The 23738-nt window shown below is 36.1% G+C and overlaps 1 protein-coding gene across 1 annotated transcript in view; it reads right to left on the reverse strand.

The window, feature by feature from the left end:
* Nucleotides 1–23738, reverse strand: part of LOC150092693 (cytosolic carboxypeptidase 2-like) — a 354069-nt gene that overhangs the window by 257585 nt on the left and 72746 nt on the right. The window contains exon 7 of the mRNA XM_090414258.1: nt 12501–12752. Within this exon, the coding sequence (XP_090270384.1) occupies nt 12501–12752 (252 nt within the window). The remainder of the gene's footprint in view (nt 1–12500; nt 12753–23738) is intronic.

A 23738-nucleotide genomic window follows, 5' to 3' on the forward strand; every position in this document is an offset into this window, starting at 1 on the left:
TAGTTTCGACCTTTATTGAGGTCGAAATCTTTATCTCACATTTATCTCACAAAGTTTGCTCACACTTAGATAAAGGATTAAACTAAATTTATCGTAGTCTAACCAAGTGAAAAATATACTTTCAACATCTTTCTCTAAATCCAGAGTAATTTAATAAAAAGGTGCCACACCTTTTGGCAACTCCTATAGGTAAAGATGACCTCGCTATTGCTTCTGCCTGGTATCTCCACGTCTGGGCCTCGCTCCCACTGAAGAGACCTCAATAAAGGTCGAAACTAGTCCAGGTAGTGGCCCTTCCCTTAATGCATAACATTATACATATCTGCAAGGAGATGCGTTTTGCATTATGGGAGATACTGAGATAGGGGTGATGTTAGCTTGGTCCACCTTTGCTACGAGTTGCCCGGTATTGTACTATCTGATCCCAGTCCTGAAGATACTTTCAGGCGCAAACTTTGTTTGCTCACACTTGGATAAAGGATTAAACTAAATTTATTATAGTCTAACCAAGTGAAAAATATACTTTCAGCATCTTTCTCTAAATCCAGAGTAATTTAATAAAAAGGTGACAACCTTTTGGCAACTCCTATAGGTAAAGATGACCTCGCTATTGCTTCTGCCTGGTATCTCCATGTCTGGGCCTGGCTCCCACTGAAGAGACCTCAATAAAGGTCGAAACTAGTCTGGGTAGTGGCCCTTCTCTTAATGCATAACATTATACATATCCGCAAGGAGATGTGTTTTGCATTATGGGAGATACTGAGATAGGAGTGATGTTAGCTTGGTCCACCTTTGCTACAAGTTGCCCGTACTACCTGACCCCAGTCTTGAAGATACTTTCAGGCACAAACTTTGTTTGCTCACACTTAGATAAAGTATTAAACTAAATTTATTATAATAATATACACAGTTTTTTGTGTATATAGTTAATGTGTGGGTTCTATTGCATTTATTATAATCAAAGTGCAGGTCTAAGTATTTGATGTTTGTAACTTCCTAGATATGGCAAGGACAAGGGGTGGGGGGGTCCTATTTTGTGTCTGGATAGTGTTGGCATTTGGTTTTCTAAGATCAGGTATAGTTCACCTTAAGTTTGTAATTTGTTCATTGAAAGTAATATTAAATTTGTCCACTAGATAAGGCAAGGTTTTAGTTTTCTTTGGATAACATGGGATATGACATTTCAGTGATATGTGTGAGAGATCTATAGCTATCCATGTGTTTCTAAATATGATGAGTTGAGATTTATTGCTGTTTATTACAACAGAATTACACATGAGCCAATCAGTGATTATGTTGGAATCTGATTGTAAATGTTGTAAGCTTAATGACGGGTCTTTGTGGATATACGTAGTATGTCATGAGCATACTGGTAGATGTGACTGTATAGTTGTAGTTTGGATAGATCATTTACAAATATATTAAAAAGGCATGTTGACAGAAATGCCCCTTGAGGAAGTCCCCAATTAATCTCAGTTCTATTACTGTAGGTACAATTTATTTTTGTAATGTTGGTTCTGTTTTTCAGATAAGAGGAAAACCCTAAAACTGGTTCTTTGAACCAGTTTTTGAGTTTTCCTCTTATGCCTACTACTTCAAGTTTTTTAAAGAATTGTGTGCTCTATGGCATCGAAAACCTTAGAAAAGTCAAGAGCTAGAATATACAAAGTAGTTTTTGTCCAGAGATGAGCTGATTATGTCACAAAGATCATCTAATAAGATATTGATTCCTTTATTTTTACAAAATCCATATTGAGTGGTGGATATTATGTTGAAGTTCTCTAGATATGTGGATATTTTTTCATGAACTATTCTTTCCATGATCTTTTCTATTACTGACAGCAGGGATATATGCCTGCAATTGTTACTTTCATTGGGTTTTCCTATTTTATATAATGGAGTTATCAGTGCTGTTTTTAGATCTGGTGGTATTTTACACTTATGGAAAATTAGGTTTATTAATTTGAGTATAACTGACCATAAGATGGAGAGGAGCATTTTGATATCCCTTAGTCATATCTGATCAAATCCAGGGGATGTTTTAAAGTTGATTTTTGATGTCCACTAGTTGCATGTCACTTGAACTGTGTTTGGCAAAGTTATGGAGGCAGGACTATAGTCATTGAGGCAAGAGGAGATGGTGTTTTATTGAATGTTTCACTTATTATTGTCCATGTTCCTTTAATTTTTCCTTCATTTAATTTTATTGGTATAATAATCAGTGTATTTCTGATTGCAGTTTGTTTCTATATTCCATATATTCACTTTCTAAGCTCTGATTATATGGATTTCTTTTGAGTTGATGCCATAAATGGTCTTTATCATGTATTTTAAGTAGTATTTCGTTATTTAGCCATGGAGGTGAATCCTTGTTGGTTCTAATCTTTAATTTCCAAGTAGCTTTCTCATATATACGACACATCGATGTGATAAAAGTCATAGCTCTTCTGGATTATCAGATTGCATTATTTCATGGCATGAGGTTTTTTTAATTTCTTCGTCAATGATGCAGTGCGTTTAAAATCGTTTGACGTGAGTAAAGAATTGTTTTTCTTTTCCATTGCTGGGATGTGTAATGATGTGAAGTAGTGGTCTACTAGCTTTTTTTTAATAGTTGTGGATAAAAGTATGTTATCTCTGATATGAACGTTAATAGTCATATGATCTATACAGGATTGTGCTAATTTCATTTACCATTTCCTCTCTAGTATGAGATAAAATGGTTGCTAGCAAGTCAAAGTTGGATAGTATATCTAAATAAGAGGCAGTTATGCTTGCTTCTGTGTTTAGAGTGATAATATTAGTATTTTCCACTATAATTATAGTTGTTTAGTTTTATTAGCCAGGTTTCCTCTATTGTTCAATCAGTGTTCTACTCTGTCATCTGTCTGCATGCAGTTATTTAACATATTAAATAACTGCATGCAGACAGATGACAGAATGTGTGACTTCCTTAGTTGGTGCAGTGAGAGGTTGCAGAGAGTGCAAACCTGCTATGGAGGAATAGTTATGTTCGGTGTGGATAATGTTGACAACATTAATTCCAACAGCTTGCATAATTTCTTTAACATGCACACCAAAGTGACATATGAATGTGTGATGTGGACAGTCTGATGTGTGCGTGCGTGCGTGTGTGTATAATATTGAGTCTTCCAACATAGAGAAAATAAAAATACTAGTCGTATAGAAAGTTCTGGAAGAAACTATTTTTAGGGCATAGTGAAAAGATGACTGCATCCATCTAAGTTATAGAATAGGTTTGTTTGCTTTGACAAAGACTTTGAATGGGCAATGTGTGAAAAGCATCGACTATATCCCCTGATGATGATGTAGGATCCAACCATCTCAGAATATTCTGCCTTGCAAAACTATAGATTTAGGAATCATAATCCAACTTTGAATGTACAAGTGCATGATAAAGGTAAAGCAATGAAGATCAACCTGTACACCAATCAGTAGAGGATGGATTACAAAGGAGGTTCAATGCTCTCTTGCACTTTTCTCTTGGTTTATGAATGTGTCCTAGGAACATAAGCTTTCTGTCAAAGATGAGTCCCAGCTTCTGTTGCTTCTTGGATAATATTTTGTCAGATTTTTAGCTCACAATCTGGGTGAAAATTGTATTTTCTTCAGCAAAACCTGAATCAATGAAGAGTTAATCGACTGCTTGTTGAAGTTGTCTTCAATTACCCTCATGTTACAAGAGTGACAGTGTGGGAGGAAGCAATCTGGCGATTGAATTAACTTTGACAGCAAAGAAGTTACATGTATGACAAAGCTTGGGAAATACTCTCTTCTTGATATGGCTCAGATAATGTGCTTCCTACTTGGGCATGGAAGAGTCAGCTAGACAGAAAACTTTTGATAAAAAGAGGTGTCCACTGAGAACTAGGTTATAGAGATGTTTTAATATGTCATATCTCTAAGCTGTGTAATAGGCTTTTTCCATATCAAAGAACTAAAACCAGATGCTCTTGTATCAGGAATGCATCGCTTATATATGTTTCTAAATGCATCAAATCCAAGTATTTATGATATTGAATGATATCTACAAAAGTGTTGGAGAGAAGAACGTTGGTTTCTAAATACTAGAAGTCTGATATTTACTATTTTCTCCAATATCTTTCAAAAGACAGCTGGTCAGAGTGATAGATCGATAATTCTTGGCTTGTATTAGATACTTTAATGGTTTTAGGATGAATGACAACTGATATGCCAAGAATCTGGAAACTCTTCCTCTTTAAGTATTTTGTTGTATAGTAAGAGAAGGAGATACAGAGAAGGTGATCGAAGATGTTTTATCATTTCATAATGGATGTCATCAAGCCCTACCACAATGGCACGACAGATTAAAAGAACATTTTTTAGTTCCTCTTACCCCCCCCCCCCCAATCAGCCATGATGTCTATAGACATCCAACTAAATCTGGATACGATTCTGTATCCAGATTTAGAACATGGATAAGAAGGGCAATTTGGTCTCACTATTTCATCCACCTTGGCTGGTATGGAGGTTAATGAATGGTTGATTATATGGCTTTAGCCCATTTGTAGAAAAGTTTAGCCACTGTTTCTCTTGTCGCACTTTCAATATTAAAAATTCAGGAGGATATGAATCTGTTGTTGAAATTCTAGCAAAATTTTTTCCCAAAGTGCCTGCAATAGTTTAGGATGATCCGTAACAACACATCCATTATGTTAAAATGTTTTTTCATACAGTCTTCTCAGTGGTGATTTAATTAATTGATGATATAAATTGAATCCAAGATTATTTTTGACCTCTGACATTAATTACCATGCTTTGCTATTAGATTTGATGTGGTAGGTTATCTATAAAATATACCCCATGCTCGCTCTCTCTCTGTCTTGATAATTTTTTTTTTGGTTACTTGGCATTTAGGGTTCTGCCAAGACTTCTGAAAGAGTGGAAATCAAAATGATTTCTACTTCAGGCAGTAACAACCATAATTCCAAATTGTTATTACTTCAATTGACAGGTGTTTAACTGACTGTTTCAGCATCAAATTTTGCAAGATGAGAAGTATTCCAGTCAGCCCAGTCCATTTTTCACATGGAAATCCAGGTAATAGAACATGGTTCCTGTGAGGGAATAGTGCAAATAACAGCAAAAAAATTGCTTCAGTATGTGTCCTCTTTGAGATTCCACATAAGCAAGGGGGAAATGGCAAACTATACAAACTGTAAGGATCTATTGCAAAATATGAGTCTATTAATAAGAAGCCAGATGTTATTATTGTCAAGCATTCACTCAATAATATAACCTGATCTATTTGTGTTGGCACTAGAGTGTTGTTAAAAGAAAGATGGACACAACACTAGAATGATGTGTCCATTAAAGTTACCCATAAGAAGTATATGCTTAGGCAGTTTCAATATAATGTTATCAAGGTTGATCCCATTAAACTCAGAATCCTCTGGTAAATAAATCGAGCATATTGTATTAAGAAATCCCACAGATAGGCAAAATGCTACTACTTCTAGAATATTAAGCTGGACATGTTGGAAAACAGTATGATTGCCCACTAAGATAGCTACTCCACTATGCCATGTGCAGAACCATCTCCAGTTCTGTCTTTATAAATAACACTGAAATTCCTTAACATGGAGTCCTCACTGAGTTTTAAATGTTTCCAGTAGACAGAAACAAAGGTCTGCACATCAGCAGCAGAACCTTGATATCATTCATATTTTGGCAAAAACTAACAGTTCCACTGTAAAAATATTTCTACTGTTTTGGGCTTTGTAGGCTTGTCCGATTTCTAAGACACTGAGGGCTTACCTTTGTCAAGCTTATATTTATATATTGATTTAAAGAAAGATGGATGGTGAGTGTCAATATCTTCCACTGGAAAAATGTTCAATACATCTGATGTGTCAGGTCACTTGCTGAGTTTAGATCATTTTCTGTGGATACAGAACTATTCATTTTTCCTGTGGGGGTGTCTAGTAGTTCATCTTTCAGTGATATCCTTGACATAATTTTCTTCAAAAGTGGATTCTCATCAAACAAGATCATTTCATGAGTTCTTTCAAGATTTAGACCATAATAGTTTAATGTACTCCATAGAGAAGTACTCACAATCATAAAGTACCCACAATTGTACTGATATATTTTGTTCTGTTTTTATCTTTTGTATTTCTTTTTCATCCTTCCACCTCTGATATGCACTGGAGTAAGCTGGATATCTCCATGCCAATTGACACATTTAGCTTTCTTGGTAAAGCAAGATTCATTATATAATGCTTTTTACTACTACATTAGGCAGCAGAAGTGGAGCCACTCAAGTAGTAGCCATGCTTTAAACTGATTCAATGTGTCTACATTCACAACGCACTCAGGCAATGCATTCCACTCACCAACCACTCTCCATTCAAAGAACCTTCTCCTCACTCCTCTGCTCACACCCTCCTTATACAGTTTCCAGCAATGGGCGCTTGTTCTACCCCCACCATCTTTCCAATATTTAGAATTTTTTTTTTAAGAAAAATAAAAAAAAAAACATTACCACTACTGAACTTTATGTTTTGTGGCATGCATATAAACAGGTTTACATGGTAAAATATAGCATAGTATTTCTAAAACTTAAAATAATTTCAGCAGACAACTGATTTTAGATTGCAAAGAAATAAGAGCTTGGTCAGAAAAGTTCTCAGCCTCATCGGCGAGATTTTGTTTTCTAAGTTGGTACATCTCCCATAAGCATTCATCTGAAATTGCAAGTCATTCTATCAAGTATTTTGTTTCATACGGCTGTCTTAATCAAAAATGTTGTCTGTATCCCTTGAAACAGATAAAATTGAGTATTGCGTGGTTATAAAATTCTTTGTAAAAGAAGGTTTAATGCAAAACAAATTCATTTGAAGTTCATAAAAGTTTATGGCCACTCTCTTCTCTTTCGTTCTCAACAATTAAGAAATGGGCTGCAGAGTTCAAATGTGGCCATACCAGCTTTCCAGAAGACCCACATGAAAGAAACCCAAAAAGTGTAACAACACCAGAAATCATTATCAAGTGCACAATATGATATTAGATGACCAGTAAGTCAAAGTGTGCGAAATTGCTGAGACTATAGGCATTTCAATTTTATCCTGCTTAAACTAAATGGTGATCACTTCCAATTTCAAATCCTCTGTACACTCTAGTGTCCTGTACCAGAGAGAAAACATCACTATCAAAAATAATATATAGTCAATGAGACTTTTCTTATTCCTTGCCTCTTCTCCATGTGAATTTGTGCACATTTTTATGTTGGAACGTTGTGTTAGTAATAACCAGTCCATGTCCCAACCAGAAATCCAACAGGTTTTTGCCATCATTATTAGCTTTGCTCTTTTCCCCAAATTTTCCCAAAATATTTTTGTATGTCTGACAATCATTTCCTGCTCTGCTATTTAGATCCCCAACAAGGACCAACTTTTCCTTTTTCATTGTGTCAGTTGCTTTCTCTAAAGCCTCAAAAAATTCCTCCACTTCTACCTTAAGAGAACCTTCTGTGGGACCATAGGCACAAATGTCTCATTGTCCAGTTTCTCATTCTGATATTTGCCCACATCACTTCACTTGAAATTGCCTGCCATTCAAGAAGATTAGCCTTGTATTCAGTGTTGAATACTATGGCTACTCCTTTTCCTTGATTGTCATTGCCTGAATATAACATTTTGTATTTATTGCTCAGAAAGATCTTACCAGTTTTGGTCTTTTTTGTTTCAGTCACCCCTATTATGTCGATCTGGTACTTATCTAATTCCTCAGTTAGCTCCATTTCTTTGCCATTTAGGCTTCTTATGTTGATAGTACTCTTCAATTCTGGTGATGTTGAGTTGGGGTGTGTTTTAGGATTTGTTCCAGCAGCTGACTTTTCGCTGTTCGCACTGGTTTCCTGGCAAAAACAACGGGTGCCCCAGCCAGCATGAAATTCTGTCATGTTGTACCATCATTTAATATTGTGGTTTAAGCCAATAAGAATAGAGTTTGGTCGGTTAAGTCCCAATTCGCCAGCCCATCCTCGTTCGTTCAGTATCCAGGTAGATACCTAACAGGGTGCACCACGAGAAGGTGTGGAATGGACATTAGGTCAGAAGCCCTGGTCAGTTCTCCACATTCCTTTAAAGGCTATGTGGAGGTCTCCTCTCAGTTATACAGCTTTGACCATTAAGCACCCCAAATATTCAAATATACAAATAGAAAAACAGTGTATCACTATATATCTGCAATACTCTGGATGGAGACAGCTGTAGAAAGTTTAACCACTAGGTTACAAAGTATTGTACTTGACAAGAAATTCTATTCTTGTATCGAAGCATAAACAAATTACATATGCATGTTTATATATGTATACAACTGGTCTACTTTTATATAGAGGCTGTTGACATCACATCAATTGTCTCAGTATTCCATGAAAAAACACGATGAAAGGAACTCTACATGCAAATTGCTCGATTCTATTTGGGTAAAAGATTAGAACAAGAATATAATTTGTCTAGTCTAATTATACTTTGTATCCTAGAAGGAAACCTTTCTACAACTATCTGTAATCTAGAGCATTTAACAATATGGTCATAAACCAAATATTTTTTTCTTGTATATAGAAAATATGAGTTCTACATTGATTTAACCTAGGTATTTTTCTCGACATGGCTCGCATTGAGGCTGATGTGAAGTCACAACAGCTACTATATGCAAGTAGATTAGTTGGGAATATACTTCATGCACAAACTTCAAGTGCTTCAATTTGGATAAAGAAATAAAACAAGAATATAATTTCTTGATGAACATATGATATACCGTGTAACCTTTCTGTATAATTTTCTATAACATACAAAACCACCTGCAACACATTCTCTGCATTCAACACTCACTATGCAAAAGATCTTTTCATTCCTTATTCATGTGACCTTTGTACAGTTTCTAGGGATGACCTCTCGTTCTCCTATATATCTCATCACACACCTCCTCCACTCTTATCTTGAGAGCCAGTAATGTCTTCATACCTAAAATCACAATTTCCCAATACAGTTACCTGCCTCTGCAATCTGTTTAATGATTCATTATCACCCATATACAAGGGTGTCTGAAAAGTTCTCAGCTTAACAATGAAAAAACAGATTCATAATTTCAAAATTATTTTTACTTTTTAAACATAATCTCCCTGAAGACTAATAAATTTATTCCAGCGATGCTCCAGCACCATTATCCTGTCCCTGTAGTGGTTTTCAATAATATCTTCAAAAAACCCCTCTATGGCCTCTATTGAGTGATTGGGAAATGGGGATGCGAGTTCAATGTTGCAAAATGTAAGGTTTTAAAATTTGGAAAACAAAGATGGGATGCAGAATTTATGCTTGGTGAGGATATATTGTTGGAGGTGGAGGAAATAAGAGATCTGGGGGTGATAGTGGATAAGGATCTAAAATTTAGGGACACATAGCCAAAACTGTGAAGACAACACAAAGGCTTCTGGGAATGATGCGGAGGACACTGACATGTAGAAGTAGAGAGATTCTTGTTCCATTATATAAGGCTTTGATTAGGCCACACATGGACTACTGTGCCCAGATTTGGTCACCTGGTTTTCAGAAGGATGAAGAGATGTTGGAAAGGGTCCAAAGGCGACTGACTAAGGTAGTTTCTCAACTCTGGAATGTTGAGTATGAGGAAAGAGTGAGAAGATGTAATTTGCAGAGTCTGGTCGACAGGAGGAAGAGGGGAGATATGATAGAGACCTACAAGTTATTAAGGGATTGTTATAGGATCAATGTTGGAGTAGTTCTACAGAAAATAGTGAGAGATCAGGGGAGAACCAGAGGTCATCCCTGGAAACTGTATAAAGAGGGTGTGAGTAGGGGAGTGAGAGGCAGGTTTTTTCCTTGCAGAGTTGTAAATGATTGGAATGCCTTGCCTGAGAGTGTGGTGTCTGCAAGGAGTTTGAGTGTGGTTGAGATACGGTATGATGAGCTGTGTGTGTGTGTGATAAAGGGACCTCCCAGATGAGTCTTTGACTCCATGAGGTCTTGGGAGTAATAATAATAATAATAGCTCACCTCTTGATTCGAAGAAAAATGCTGACCAGTGAGGAAGAGTTTTAGTTCTGGGAAGTGATAGAAGTCAGAGGGAGCCAAATCTGGGGAATATGGTGGATGTTCCAACAATTCATTTTGCAGATCCCTTAATTTTCCCATTTCCAAAACACCTCTGGTGCACTGTCCTGATGAAAGATGATTTTCTTTTCATCTGCATACCAGGTCTTTTCTGACAAATTTTTTCATCAAGTCTGGTTAAAAGATGTCAATAATATTCCCTGGTTATTGTTTTACCCTTTTCAAGATAATTAATAAACAAAATGCCTTTAGCATCCAAAAATACTGATGCCATTACCTTTCTTGCTGATGGAACCGACTTTGTCTTCTTTGGCGCTGAACAACCAGCTTCTGTCCACTGTTGACTGCTGTTTGGATTCTGGTGTGTAATGGTGAATCCAAGTCTCATCCATAGCAATAAATTGACATACAAAATCAGTTTTATTCTTGTTAAAATGCTCCAAGCACTGTTCAGAATTTTCATGTGAGTGCATTTTTGATCTGCTGTGAGCAAGCGCAGCACCCATCTTGCACAAAGCTTTTTCATTTGCAATTCTTCATGCAAAATATATCCTACACGTTCTTTTGAAATGCATGAAATTGCTGAATATATCATTCAGCAATTTCATGCACTTTGACTTGCCGGGTCATCCAATACCATATCGTGCACTCGATCAATGATTTTCGGTGTTGTTACACTTTTTGGACGTCCTTCACGTGGCTCATCTTCGAGGCTGATACCGCCATGTTTAAACTCGGCAGCCCATTTTTTTAATCGTCAAAAACGAAGAAGAGTGCCCATAAACTTTTATAAACTTCAAATGAATTTCTTTTGGCATTAAACCTTCTTTTACAAAGAATTATAATCTTTTATAATTTATTATTTATAACCTTTTATTTTATCCATTTTATCATTTTTATCCATTTCAAGGGATACAGCTTCAGATTCTGAAGAAAAACAAAACTTTTGCTTCAGACTTTGTATAAAACAAAGTACTTGATAGAATGACTTGCAATTTCACATGGATGCTTATGACAGATGTACTACCAAGTTAGAAAAAAAAAATCTTGCCGATATTTTTGCGATCTATGGTCAAGAACTTTTCACAGTATCCTCGTAACTGGCTGACCACTTCTGTACACAGAAATCATCTGACCTCATTATCCAATATTAAAAACTTTCTTGCTGAGGGACCACTTTGCGAGGGTATATCATTCTAGTGGGGTTACTGATTTAACATGTGACAGATACTAATGTGGGAACAGAAGTGGATGAACTGGAAGTTCTTAGGATATTGCAGAAACTGAATGTAAATACAGCTGTGGGATTAGATGGGATATCAGCTCAGGTTTAGCAAGAATGAGCAAGAGAACTGGCAATGCCTCTGATGAATTGGTGGAGAGGATTCAGAGATGCTTGACAAAGATGGTGAGTGGTCTGTGGAATGTTCCCTATGAGGATAGATTGAAGGTGTGTGGATTGCATAGGTTGGTTGATAGGAGAAAAGGAGGGAATATGATAGAAACAATTAAGTTGCTTAAAGGGTTTTATAGCTTACATGCAGGGGAAATGTTTCAGCACTTGGCTGGAGGAGCCAGAACAATGAGTCATCCCTGGAAGTTGAATAAAAATGTGGTTTGTAGGGGCATGAGGACTAGATTTGTTGCTTGGATAGTTGTGAATGAGTGGAATGGGTTGCAAGAGTTATCTGTGAGTGCTTTGTCTGTTATTGGGTTCAAGGAAGGGTATGATAGATTGCGTGGATAGTTTGGGTCTCCCACGATGAGTCTTTGGACTCCATGGAAACACCCCTAATAATAATAATATCTCCTTTCAAACCTTGAACTATATCACAAATATACAAAATTAAACAACAGTTATCCTAGAAGAGAACTCTCTGGATGTCACCTTTTTTTTTTTCTCTGTGACATCCAAAGAGCTCTCTGGTTGTCACAGAGCACTGCATTGCACTCCGATATATAAATGACTATTCATCAAAAACTTCAATGAAATTCAGAAAAATCACTGTATAAGCATCTTCTGTGCCCAATACAGTAGTCACTTTATTATTAAGTATAACCAAGTTAATGAAGCAAGATCCCTTAAACCATGCTGTATTTTGAAAGATTTCCATTCTCATCAATCCGAGTTTGTATTCTGTCTCTAATGAATTTCCATAATTTTCGATATTAGAAATGAATCTATCACAAGAATCTTGGTGTGCTTTCCTTACAACAGTTTTTTTGCAAATATTTCAGTTAGTTCTATAAGCAAATAGTGATATCTGTTTGTTTCTACAAATGCAGTTTGGAAGTTTTTTTTTGTTTTTCTTCTACAGCTGTTGCTATTAGTATTAACTACAATTAGTTCTCAAAATTTACAACTTTTGAAATTAAACTTACAAATTATTTCTGTAATAGCATATATCTTTTCCTATTCTGTGCCATCCAATGTTCCTTTTTGAGGCAGCCTGTTCTGAATAAAAAAGAGGTTTTTTCCCATTATTGTAAAGACTATTAGGCTTACAAAAGTTAACTATTGAAAATCTATATTTCACTCCTGCTCTTGTATTTTTTATCTGGAAGTAGTACCACTGAGTATGATGCTCTGAATACAGATCATGTCGAAGATAGAGCTCATAAGAAAATTCTGATCTAGAAAGAAAAATATTACAATTTGCATACAATGATTTTTATATAAAAAGCATATGAAAAATTAATAGGAGTAAACATTTTGTCAATAGTTGTAAATATATAATTTTATTAAATAAAATTTAACTATTTTAATGTTGATTCAAACAGGAAGAATGCTTGATTCATGGTGCTCAGGTACTTTCACAGGTGAGTGAAGGTTTACTAATGAAAGGATTTTCTTCTCAATCCAAACACTATATTCTCACCTACTTGTGAAAGGAAAAAGGTTGGTTCTTTGAATCTGGTTGAATTATAGTTGGGTGGTAGTAGAGGGTTGCAAGATCTAACAGACTTTGACAAAAATTGAAAACAATTCTGGTGAACAACCAGAGTTATAGAAACTGATTATGAAAAAAAAAAAAAAAAATGCTGAAAACTGAACATGTCTGTGATATTAGAAAAACAATAGTGCAATAAGAGTGTGTGAGAAGGCTCATGTGTTCATCATACATGTGATTAATTTTAACAGTATACATGAGAACACAGACTGATAAGAAAATAACTATTTATTAACTTATTGCTGATATTTCGCTGATATTCTATCCAGTATCTTCTGAGCACAAAAACAGTTTGTCACAGTACACGAGACAACCACAATCACAAACCGCCCAATTGTAGTTGTCTCGCATACTGTGACAAACTGTTTTTGTGCGCAGAAGATGCTGGATAGAATACCAGCAAAATATCAGCAATAAGTTCATAAATAGTTATTTTCTTATCAGTCTGTGTTGTCATCTATACCATTAAAATTAATCAACATGCAATGAGAGTGAATCCAAAACATCTCTTTCTAAAATTGACAAGAAAAAATATACAGGAAGACTCTGAGGATGACAGAAATATGGCAATGAAAGACCTAATGAGCACTTTACACCAGATGGAATCTATGACAGAGACAGATGGAGAAAACTAGTGATGGAAGCAATAGACCTAAACAGACCATTCAGCTGCCGGGAGGGTGGGGGAGATATTAGGCTATGTAAAATTAAAAGATCCCTGTTTAAGGACTTGTGGAGCACCACACAGTGATCCAAATGCTGCAATACTTTGCAGGAATACATTGTGTCATGTGGAAGCAATATCTGAAGGAGAATAAAAAAAAGTAGTTACAAAATTCACCACCAAGGGTCTGTATGATGTACTGAATGTAGATGTAATTTTTCTGTGTAAGTAAGAAGGACAAAAGAGAGACAAGCATAAATAACACATTTTTATTCACTTCCATTATGCATTCATGAAGTGTACTGTTACTACTCAATGTGCTGCCCTGGTTCCAATTGGTTGGCATATCCGCTCTCCAGCCAAGAGGCTGTGGATTCAAATCCACCAAGGGCATGGATGTTTGTGATTGTTCCACTAACCAATTACTAAACATAATGCTGTGACCTGTGTCCTGGCATAATACGACATTTGATGTCTTTTACACCATAAAAAAAAAAACTTTCCAGTATGCCACAAACTGCATCCTTTGCACAGTGTGTTCAACAGCAGAAAGCAGCTGTTTGGGACTAATGTGCACACATGTTGCATTATTCTGTCTTTCAGTGCTGGCAAGTTATCAGGATGATCCTGATAAACCTGTCTTTGAGAAATCCTCAGAGTCAGAAGTTACGGTGGTCAGATCAGGTGAACAGGGTGGCCATGCATGGCTAATCACTCTGGCTTCTGTGAAATGTTCTCAAAGAACTTCCTGTACAGATCGACTGATGTGTGGAGGGGCACATCCTGCATGAAAATGACTTAATCCGTACATAGATGCTGCTATAGCTGTGGCACAACAAAATTGTTTATCTTATTGCAATACCTCACAGCAGTAACTGAGCAAGTCACAGGACCCGACTGGCAAATGTCCTCAAAGAAGAATGGTCCAATGGTAAATGAAGCTGTTAACCCACCCAGGACAGTGGGTTTGGGTAAATGCAAAGGAATTTGTTGGATTGCATGTGCAGTTTTGTTTAGCCATACCCAGTATTTGTGGATACTCAGAGCTCCATCCAGGTGAAAGTGAGCCTCATCTCCCCAAAAAATCATCCATAGCCATGTGGCATCCAACTGTACTTGAGCAAAGAATGCTCAAAGCAAATGTCAATGGACTTTCAAAGTCCTGCAGGTGCAACTCCTGTGTCAGGGTTATCTTGAAGGAATAGAAATGCATAGAAATGGGGGTGTCAGTTTAATGCAGCAAAATGTAAGGTCTTGAGGTTTGGGAAACATCGATTGGATGCTGCATACTCTATGGGAGGAGTTATACTGGAGGAAGTAGGGGAGACAAGAGATCTGGGGTTGATGATTGATAGAAACCTGAAGTTTAGGGGACATACTGCAAAGGTGGTGAAGGTAACACAGAGGATTGCTGCTATTATGAGAAGGACACTGACCTGCAGAGATAAGAGGGTTATCATTCCATTGTATAAGTCTCTGATCAAACCACACTTGGACTATTGTTCTCAGATTTGGTCCCCAGGATTTGAAGGGGATAAATTAACTGTGGAAAGGATACAAAGACGGATGACAAAGATGGTTTCAGGACTGTACAAGGATAGTTATGAGGATCGGCTGAGAGAATGTGGACTGCAGAGTTTGGTGGATAGAAGGAGAGGTGATATGATTGAGACTTTTAAACTGTTGAGAGGTGGTTACAGGGTTGACACTGGGGAGTTCTTTCGCTTGGTTGAACAGCAGGAAGGAGTGATGACAAGAGGCCATCCCTGGAAGTCACGAAAGGAAACTGTGAGCAAGAGGGTAAGGAGTGGTTTCTTTGTGTGGAGGGTGGTTGAGCCGTGGAATGCATTGCCTGATGAAGTGGTGGGAGCGAGAATGGTCAGCGAGTTTAAAGAGTGGTATGATAGACTTTATGTTTCTCAGGGGGGGGGACCTCCCCTCGATGAGTCTTGACAGACTTTATGTCTTAGGAAGGACCTCCCTCGACGAGTCTTTTGACTCCTTGGAGGCCTGAATAATAATAATCTTCTGTAGAATTTTCCAGACAGTTGTGTAAGGCACATTCATGTATCTCAATACAGCATGTGCACTACAAGAACCAACACTGTTATTCATGGCCTGCTCCACAATGGAAGTAGCAGTTTCATTCACTTGTGAACTGATGTTTTGCGACCTCTGCCAGGTCTAACTCCCAAGATCCCATTTCTTCAAAATGGTTAATCATTTGTCGCAGAGCTACATGGAGTTAGCATACCACATCAACATCTGTTCAGGTGATGAAATTTGTGGAATGCAGCAACAGCATTGCAATTGTTTAGGTAATACAGCTTCACGAGCAAATCACATCGGGCAAGGTCAGTGCCATTCACTGTGGATGATATTAACAACCAGAATGAAGGAAGAAATCCCATGTCCATATTTTTAAACCCTTCTGGCACCTGCTGAGTTGTATGATATGCAAATCCCACGTATTTGGTGTTTACAATGTCCCTGGTAATGAATTTTGGAACATTTTCCTTTTTCCCTCACATATCACTTCTGCATGACATATAATGTATTTTCACAAATGTTTGTAGCATTTGAATCATTAGCTGGCACACCACAAGGCTTTAAACAGGGATACTTTACTTTTGATCACCCTGTATTAATTGCAATCTGTTTCAAGTAAACACTCACATAAAGATCAGTATTTAAAGAGTTGAATATTCTCAAGTGTCTTGATGATTTTTATAGCATATAGTTTGCAAATAAACTGCAATGCTTCTTACCATTCCTAGTATCATGTAAAGTCTTGCTCATTCTGAAAACGTATCCCTCCATAAACTATCTAAATCTAGCAACATAGAACAGTTTATAGATGAGTGTTTAATGTTTAATACAAGAATTTAAAATTACAAAATTCTATCATACTACAAAACTGAATGGTATTGTTTAAACTTTTAAAATACTGAAATATTTACAAATTAAAAGACAGTTAAATTGTGAAATTTTTATTAAGTCACTGCAAAAAATTACCCCAAAACAATTACTGACAATAATTGAAAGTAAAATTAAAATAAGAAAATAACTTATTCTAGTGAGCAAAATCTACTCAACTAGAGCCACTCCTCAGATACACAGATTTATGATACTTAATAAGCCAACGAAGCTTCCACTTCTTACCATAAGCAACAGGTCAATTCAAATATGTAGCATGAATTTCTTGAGAATACAGCAATAACATATGGAGATTCCACTTGTCAAATTAATAATTTTCTTAGCAACCTAATCATCTCCAGTAAAACAATGGAATATAGATGAGCATTTAAAAAGTTGACATGGATGGCAGAACTAACAGTAATGATCACATGAAATTCTGTAGTGCAATTAAGTAAATAAGGTTTGTAGTTTTTCTTGCAGCTAAAAGCACAAACAAAAGTCTTTCCCATTTAATTCATAATGAAGCCATATATAACTGACCATTAAAGAAGCAATAAAATTTCAAATCTACAAGGACTGTTTTTGTCCTTGCATTTTATGGACTGACATACATACTGGGAAAACAGGAAATAGCAATCATTTGAATTAGAATGCCACAATTGGCATTTGTGGAATTGTTATCAATAAATCCCAATGCCAGTTAAAATAGTTGCTTCAACTGTGTTTTGCTATAAATGCTTAAAACAGTTGTTCCACTTAACAATCAAACTTGATACTATTGATACAAAATTGATACATTTAAATTTCTTAACAGTATGAAGTATGATTTTGATGAGAAGAAGAAGAAACAGACATGGTATCATCACAAGCAAAATTGCAGGAAGTCAGAGATTTAATTTCACCCTTAATGAAAGAGCAAGTATACAAAGATGAGATGTTATTTCAGTGTTAATCTCTTAGCTGTTAGTTCTCAATGATACCATCAAGTTATGTATGATGTAGCAGTCTCAAAAAAGGAGGGTAACCATGGCATTGCCTCAGGGTTCTGTTCTTGGCCCCCTGCTATTTAACTTGTTTGTAAATGATATATCATTTACTGACTGGGGATCTTCAGTTGTTTGTTGATGATGCAAAGTTGGGAAGAATTATAAGCATCACTGCTGATGTTAATTCCATTCAGGAAGATTTGAATACACTTTTGACTTGGATAAAGAAGTTGCATTGCAGTTATAATATTAATAAGTGCAAAGTGTTGTATTTTGAAGTGCAGAAATATAACACTCTGTACTATATTGACAGAGATGTACTGCAGGAAGTGGATGAGATTTGAGATTTGGAAGTGATGGTTGAAAGTAGACAGAAGTTTAGAGGATATATTGCAGGTGTTACAAAGACTGCACATCATAGTGCTGCTATGACAAATTTGAATAAGACGTGCTCTAACATGAAGGGATAAGGAAGCGGCTGTGTCACTGTATAAAGCACTGGTCAGACCACACTTTGACTACTGTGCTCAGATTTATGTCACCTGGTTTTTAATGTGATGTAGAAGCATTGGAGACGGTCCAAAGACAAGTGACTACAAAAATTTAAAGACAATATCAGGACTTTGGAATGCTGGCTATGGAGAGAGGTTGAAGAAATGTGGATTGCAGAGTGTGGTGAATAGGGGGAAAAGAGGTGATATGATGGAGACATTTAAGTTAGTAAATGGATTTTATCAGATTAATCCAGAGGGATATAAAAAGAGTAGAAGGTGAGAGGGGAAGAACCAGAGGTCATCCCTGGAAGTATTTATTAATTAATTTATTGAATTAATTTAATATTAGTAAGTTCAATTAATTTATTTAACTTACTAATATTTTGCAGGTTTTCTAACCATCATTCAGAGTATAAATTAAAACTATGGCTATGGTTACACAGCACCCAATTAGAATGTTATGGGAACAATTCAAATTTTAACTGAAAAAGGAACTGAATGAAACAGACAAAAACACATTTCATTTTACTCAAACTTCAAAAAATATACTGAAGTAAAAATTGATAATCGAGTAATTATTTAGATATCTGTATAATCATCAAGGATAATCTTGGGTCTAAATTTTCGAGCTGCATTTAAAGAAAATGGTACCATTTTATACATTATATATATATGATTTTAAATGGAGTGCAAAAAAAAAAAAACAAGTTTAATTAAATAAAGCAGAGTATAATTAAATAAAATCCTGTGTAAAGTAAATTTTATCCAATTAAAGTTTATTTACAAATGTAAATTATTCATAATCAAATTATTTCCAAAAATATTTTTGTTTATCAAATAAAATATTTTTTGTAAATTTTTTAGACTAACATTGGCCTTCTGCTTGTAGAATCTCAAAACATCGTGTCTTTCCAAACCCTACGTATAACCAACTAACATTATAATATATAACTGGCTATATGTAATGCTTTGATCATTCAGTAACTGACTGTCCAGTGAAAGTGGTCATGTGCTCATAGATGGATATCCTATTAAAATTACTTGGTAATTTGAACATCAAGCCCATATTATTAAGTGTATTGTTCTGAAGGGAATTTTTGTAGCTCTTTCTGTACATTACAGAATTTTCTTTTATGATAAAAAGTAAAACAGTAACAAAAGTAATATTAAAACTAGTACAGAGATGAACATTTGAACAAGCAAAGCAAACAACGCCCATGTTTTTTTTGAAGTGAGGCATACTATGTATGATTAATTTGGATTTTTTATGATCTATAATGTTATACATAAATTTTCCTGTACACCATTCATTATATTTTTATATCAGGAGTCAATTTTCATTTAAAAATAAAAACTTCAACAGATCATTACGCTCGCATATAATACAGAAACCCATAGAAACAATTGCGTTACTTGTACATCCATCATCCATGAATCACTTAATATCAATTCCACAAATGTGAGGCAGAAGAATCTATTGTGCACCAGTGCCATTTCTGGAATGCAGGCAAAGTGAAGAAAGAAGATATCTTTCTTTCTTCACTTGAGGAGTTGGAGGTTACAGTTATTGGGTGGGGGGGAGGAAGGTACACTTATGAGGAAGGCAGTTTCAGAGAACAGAGGTAAATGGAATAAAAGAGAAAGAAAAAGATAGGCTCAGTGTGTTTACAGTTCGAATGAACAAAGATGTTGAGCTGTTTGTGTTTTCACAAGCCTGACAGAAAGCTGAGATATAACCAATACCACTTCCTGGAATAGTGTCCCTGGAAGCAGCTGTGAAAAGACAGAGCTGGAATGGTGAATCTGTGAGATAATAGTTGAAGTGAGTTAGTGAGGAGAGGAGGGGGTAAGTGATCTTCTATCAGCTAAATTACTTTCCTCTAAACAGCCTCAAGACTTTTTAGGAAACTTTTGTGCACCACCAAAAACATAAACAGTATTCTAAGGATGGGTAGATTTGGAATTTGTACAGAGTTTACCTGGATGGATGAAAAGTAGCATCTTGAGTGGAAAACAGTGCCTAGATATTTGGAGGTTAAGGATCAAAAGAGATGATGTTGATATACATGTTTATACCAGAAGAAGCTGGAGGGAAGAAATGCAATCCTAATAGTAATTTTGTGTATTATGAAGTAAAGGGCAGATGAGATGAAAACTTTTTTTTTTGCAAGAAAAACGGGCAAGACTGTATTTTGGTAGCATTGGAGGTAACCAGGAGGCACCACTGAAGAATGACATGGAGATCAGTGTAGATTGAACCAGTATAGGTGCTAGCTGCAGATGGCAGAGCAAGGTTTATCAAATGAGTAGGACAAATGAAGTGTACTGTTGTCAGCAAAGCAGTAGTCAGGATTATGGGTGACAGAATAGGTCATTTGTGCATAAAAGGAGATAAGCGATAGAAGAGTCCTCTGGCTTTCCTGCATTGGTGGAGAGGCTTGAAGAGAGGGAACCATCCACCATAACAAACAATGTGAATAACCAGAGAGAAAGCTGGCTACCTACTTATAGAAGACTGAAGATAGATTGAAGGATGGTAATAATTTAATGGACTCAATGCCAGACATGATTGGAAATTATCTGAAAATGTCAAGAGCAACAGAACATGTTTCTTCATACCTATCCTTAGCATGTGTCTAGTGGCTGTGAATCTAGAATGACAGAATACATATATATTTGTAGGGAATGATTAACTAGTGGGATTCTAGGAAGTAGAGAAGTTAACTGTTGATGACACACTCTCTCTCTATTACTTTGGAGAGAAATGAGGTGAGGTTGATTGGTTGATAGTGACAGTATAGTGTGACATCTGGAAGAGAGAGAGATGAAATGGAAGCAAAAATGAGCAGCAATTGTGTCAGACAGCCTATGCAAAGGAACAAAAGGCAAAACTTCATTTGGACAGGGAAGTATGAGTTTTTATTGGCCTTGTCTCCTGCCAGAATGACTGTCACTGATTAACTTTGCTTTTATTAATCAGCAAAATGTATGATGGTTGTTTTGAACGTAACGAGTGCTTCAGGAGCTGAGCATGAACCTAGGGTTACTGTAGCAAGCTATCTGCACTATGCTTATTTATTTATTTATTTTTAACTGCTTTAGTACACTATTTGTTAAACCATGGCTTGATAAATGGTCAGAATTTTGGATGGAATGGGTAATGAAAACCTTCACACTCAGATCATGTATTTTGATCAGAAGAATGGAAGGTAGTTTGACCATGAAAAGAAAGTGTAGAGGTTCCACAGTTGGATAGTTGGTTTTTATGGCATTAATTGGCAAAAGGACAACAAAGGTCACAATGCACAATTATAAAAATTACAGCAATACACAAGATAATAAAAAATAAACACTAAGTAAATAATATTTTAAAATATTTTAAAAGAAAAAAAAAGTAAAAAATCAAAGCACTGTGTAAAACTAGCAATGGGAAGGCTTGGCAAGAACATTGAAAATAAATATCAGGAAAGTGGCAGGCTATTGAAAGAAACAATTTGACTGAGGGAATGATGGAGGGAAGACCTGGAAGAGGAAGACCAAGAACTCAATACATGAGTGACATCAAAAAAGAATGAAGCTACCAAACAGTCAAACTAACAGCACAAAATAGAAGACCACTATCAACAGCCCATGCTATCCACCAACCAAGAGGTTGAGGAGAGAAGAAGTGACAGAATGGTGGTAGAAACCTGATTTTCCAGCCTGGTTGGCCAAACAGGTTCAAATCCTGCTGTATGCATGGATACTTGTAATTGTCTTTAAATGGGAGATGAATTTCATCACCTGGTGTGTGAGACCAATGACCTGCTTACTGGAGGCTTGAAGTGGCTTGCAAAAGTTCCATGCTTGGTCTCTATGGTAGGGTTTCCAAGACTAAAAACTTAAATTAAAAACTACCAAAAAAATATATATAATATATAAAAAAATATATATAATATATAAAATTAAAAAAATTCTTAGCCCCACTCACAGTAAACAGGTTCTACAGATTTACAGAAAAATCTTTTGTCTGTAGATGCCACATAAAAATACTCATCAAGTATGCACTCAGGAAACATATCAATACCTGAAGTAGAAAAAGCCATCAAAAACCTGGAATGTGGAAAAAGCAGCTGGAGTGAGTAGATGATATGCTTAAATATGGAGATATAAAAGTTTTACAGTGGCTACACTACATAATTCAGAAGGCCTAATAAGCAGATCAAATTTCAGGTGACTGGAGTAGAGTTCTCATAGTTACCCATCTATAAAAAGAGAAATAAAACAATGAGAATTACAGACGAATTTCATACTAACTGTTCCTGTAAGGAACACTTAATATGAAATTCATCTTAGCAATTTATAAATGGCTAAGAAAAATTGTGGATGGGGAGCTTGGAGAAGAGCAAGCAAGACTGAGGTCAAATAGAAGTTGTTGGGATCAGATTTTCACTTTAAAGGCAAATAGCTGAGAAATTATGGGAATATAACAAGGTTCTATATTTGAATTTTGTACATCTGGAAAAGGCATATAACAAGGTACTAGAAAGCTTTTAAAATCAACTGCATCCTGAATGGAAAACCTGTAGAATAAGTAAAATGTTAGGCACAATTTTTAGTGAAGGTGGCAAATCAAATATGAAAGGAGACAACAGAGTTAACAAAGCTAGTATGATAAAGTGAACAAATTTATATGCAGTAAGAGAGAAATTAGTCAAAACAATGAACTAGCTACATACAAGATAAAATTCACACCAATTTTAACTTATGGATTGAAAGTTGAGTTAGAAATAAAATACTTGATCACAGGCGAGAAACTACAGATATGAGGGTTCTGAGAAAAACCAGGGGAGTAAACAGATGGTATCAATGGCTGCATCATATTAAAAATGAGGATATGGGGAAAGAACTTGACATTGTTAGCATTCAGAAATGGCTTAGGATGGCTAATCTCAGGTGGTACGGACAATTAAACAGAATGGGAGAGGAAAAATTAGCAAAATAAGTTTATTTACAAGGCTGGCAGAAAAAGACCCAGAGGAAGACCAAGATCTAAATGGATTCATCAGGTAAAAAGTGCCTAAGATCTGATAATAATGGAGTCTTGACAAATGACAGTGGAATCTTGGCAAATTAATAATAGTGACAGATAACAAGTTAAAGGACACTTGCTCCCAATCATGCATACATACTCGACCTGGCTTAACATTTGCCCAGAGGGAACAAAGACACCAACTTCGAAACAACTTGAAGAAAAACAAAATGGAGACAACAATTGGATCACAGACTACAAAGAAGCCAAACTAGTGCAAAAATCAAGTGATGCCACCAGTAGCTAACAAGGAGACCAGTAAGCAGGCAATAGAAAACAGGCAAGATCCTAGCATATCCACTTCACCAACATCCATTGCCTCAACTCCAACCTTAAAAGTATCCACTACCATCTGCAGTCCACCAAACCTCACTTACTCTTTTGAGTAGAAACTCAAATCTCCCCACCCCAGCACTATCCATCTCAACCTTTAAAACTACACATGTTTAACTCCTTTCGACCAAAGGGTGGCATCTGCACATAAATATCCACTGTGACATACCCTGCCAGAGAGAGAACCTAACTGCCCAACTTT

The sequence above is a fragment of the Typopeltis vanoorti genome, chromosome 25 (genome assembly GCF_054136105.1).
Source record: "Typopeltis vanoorti isolate ZY-2024b chromosome 25, IOZ_Tvanoo_1.0, whole genome shotgun sequence".
Taxonomy (NCBI): domain Eukaryota; kingdom Metazoa; phylum Arthropoda; class Arachnida; order Uropygi; family Thelyphonidae; genus Typopeltis; species Typopeltis vanoorti.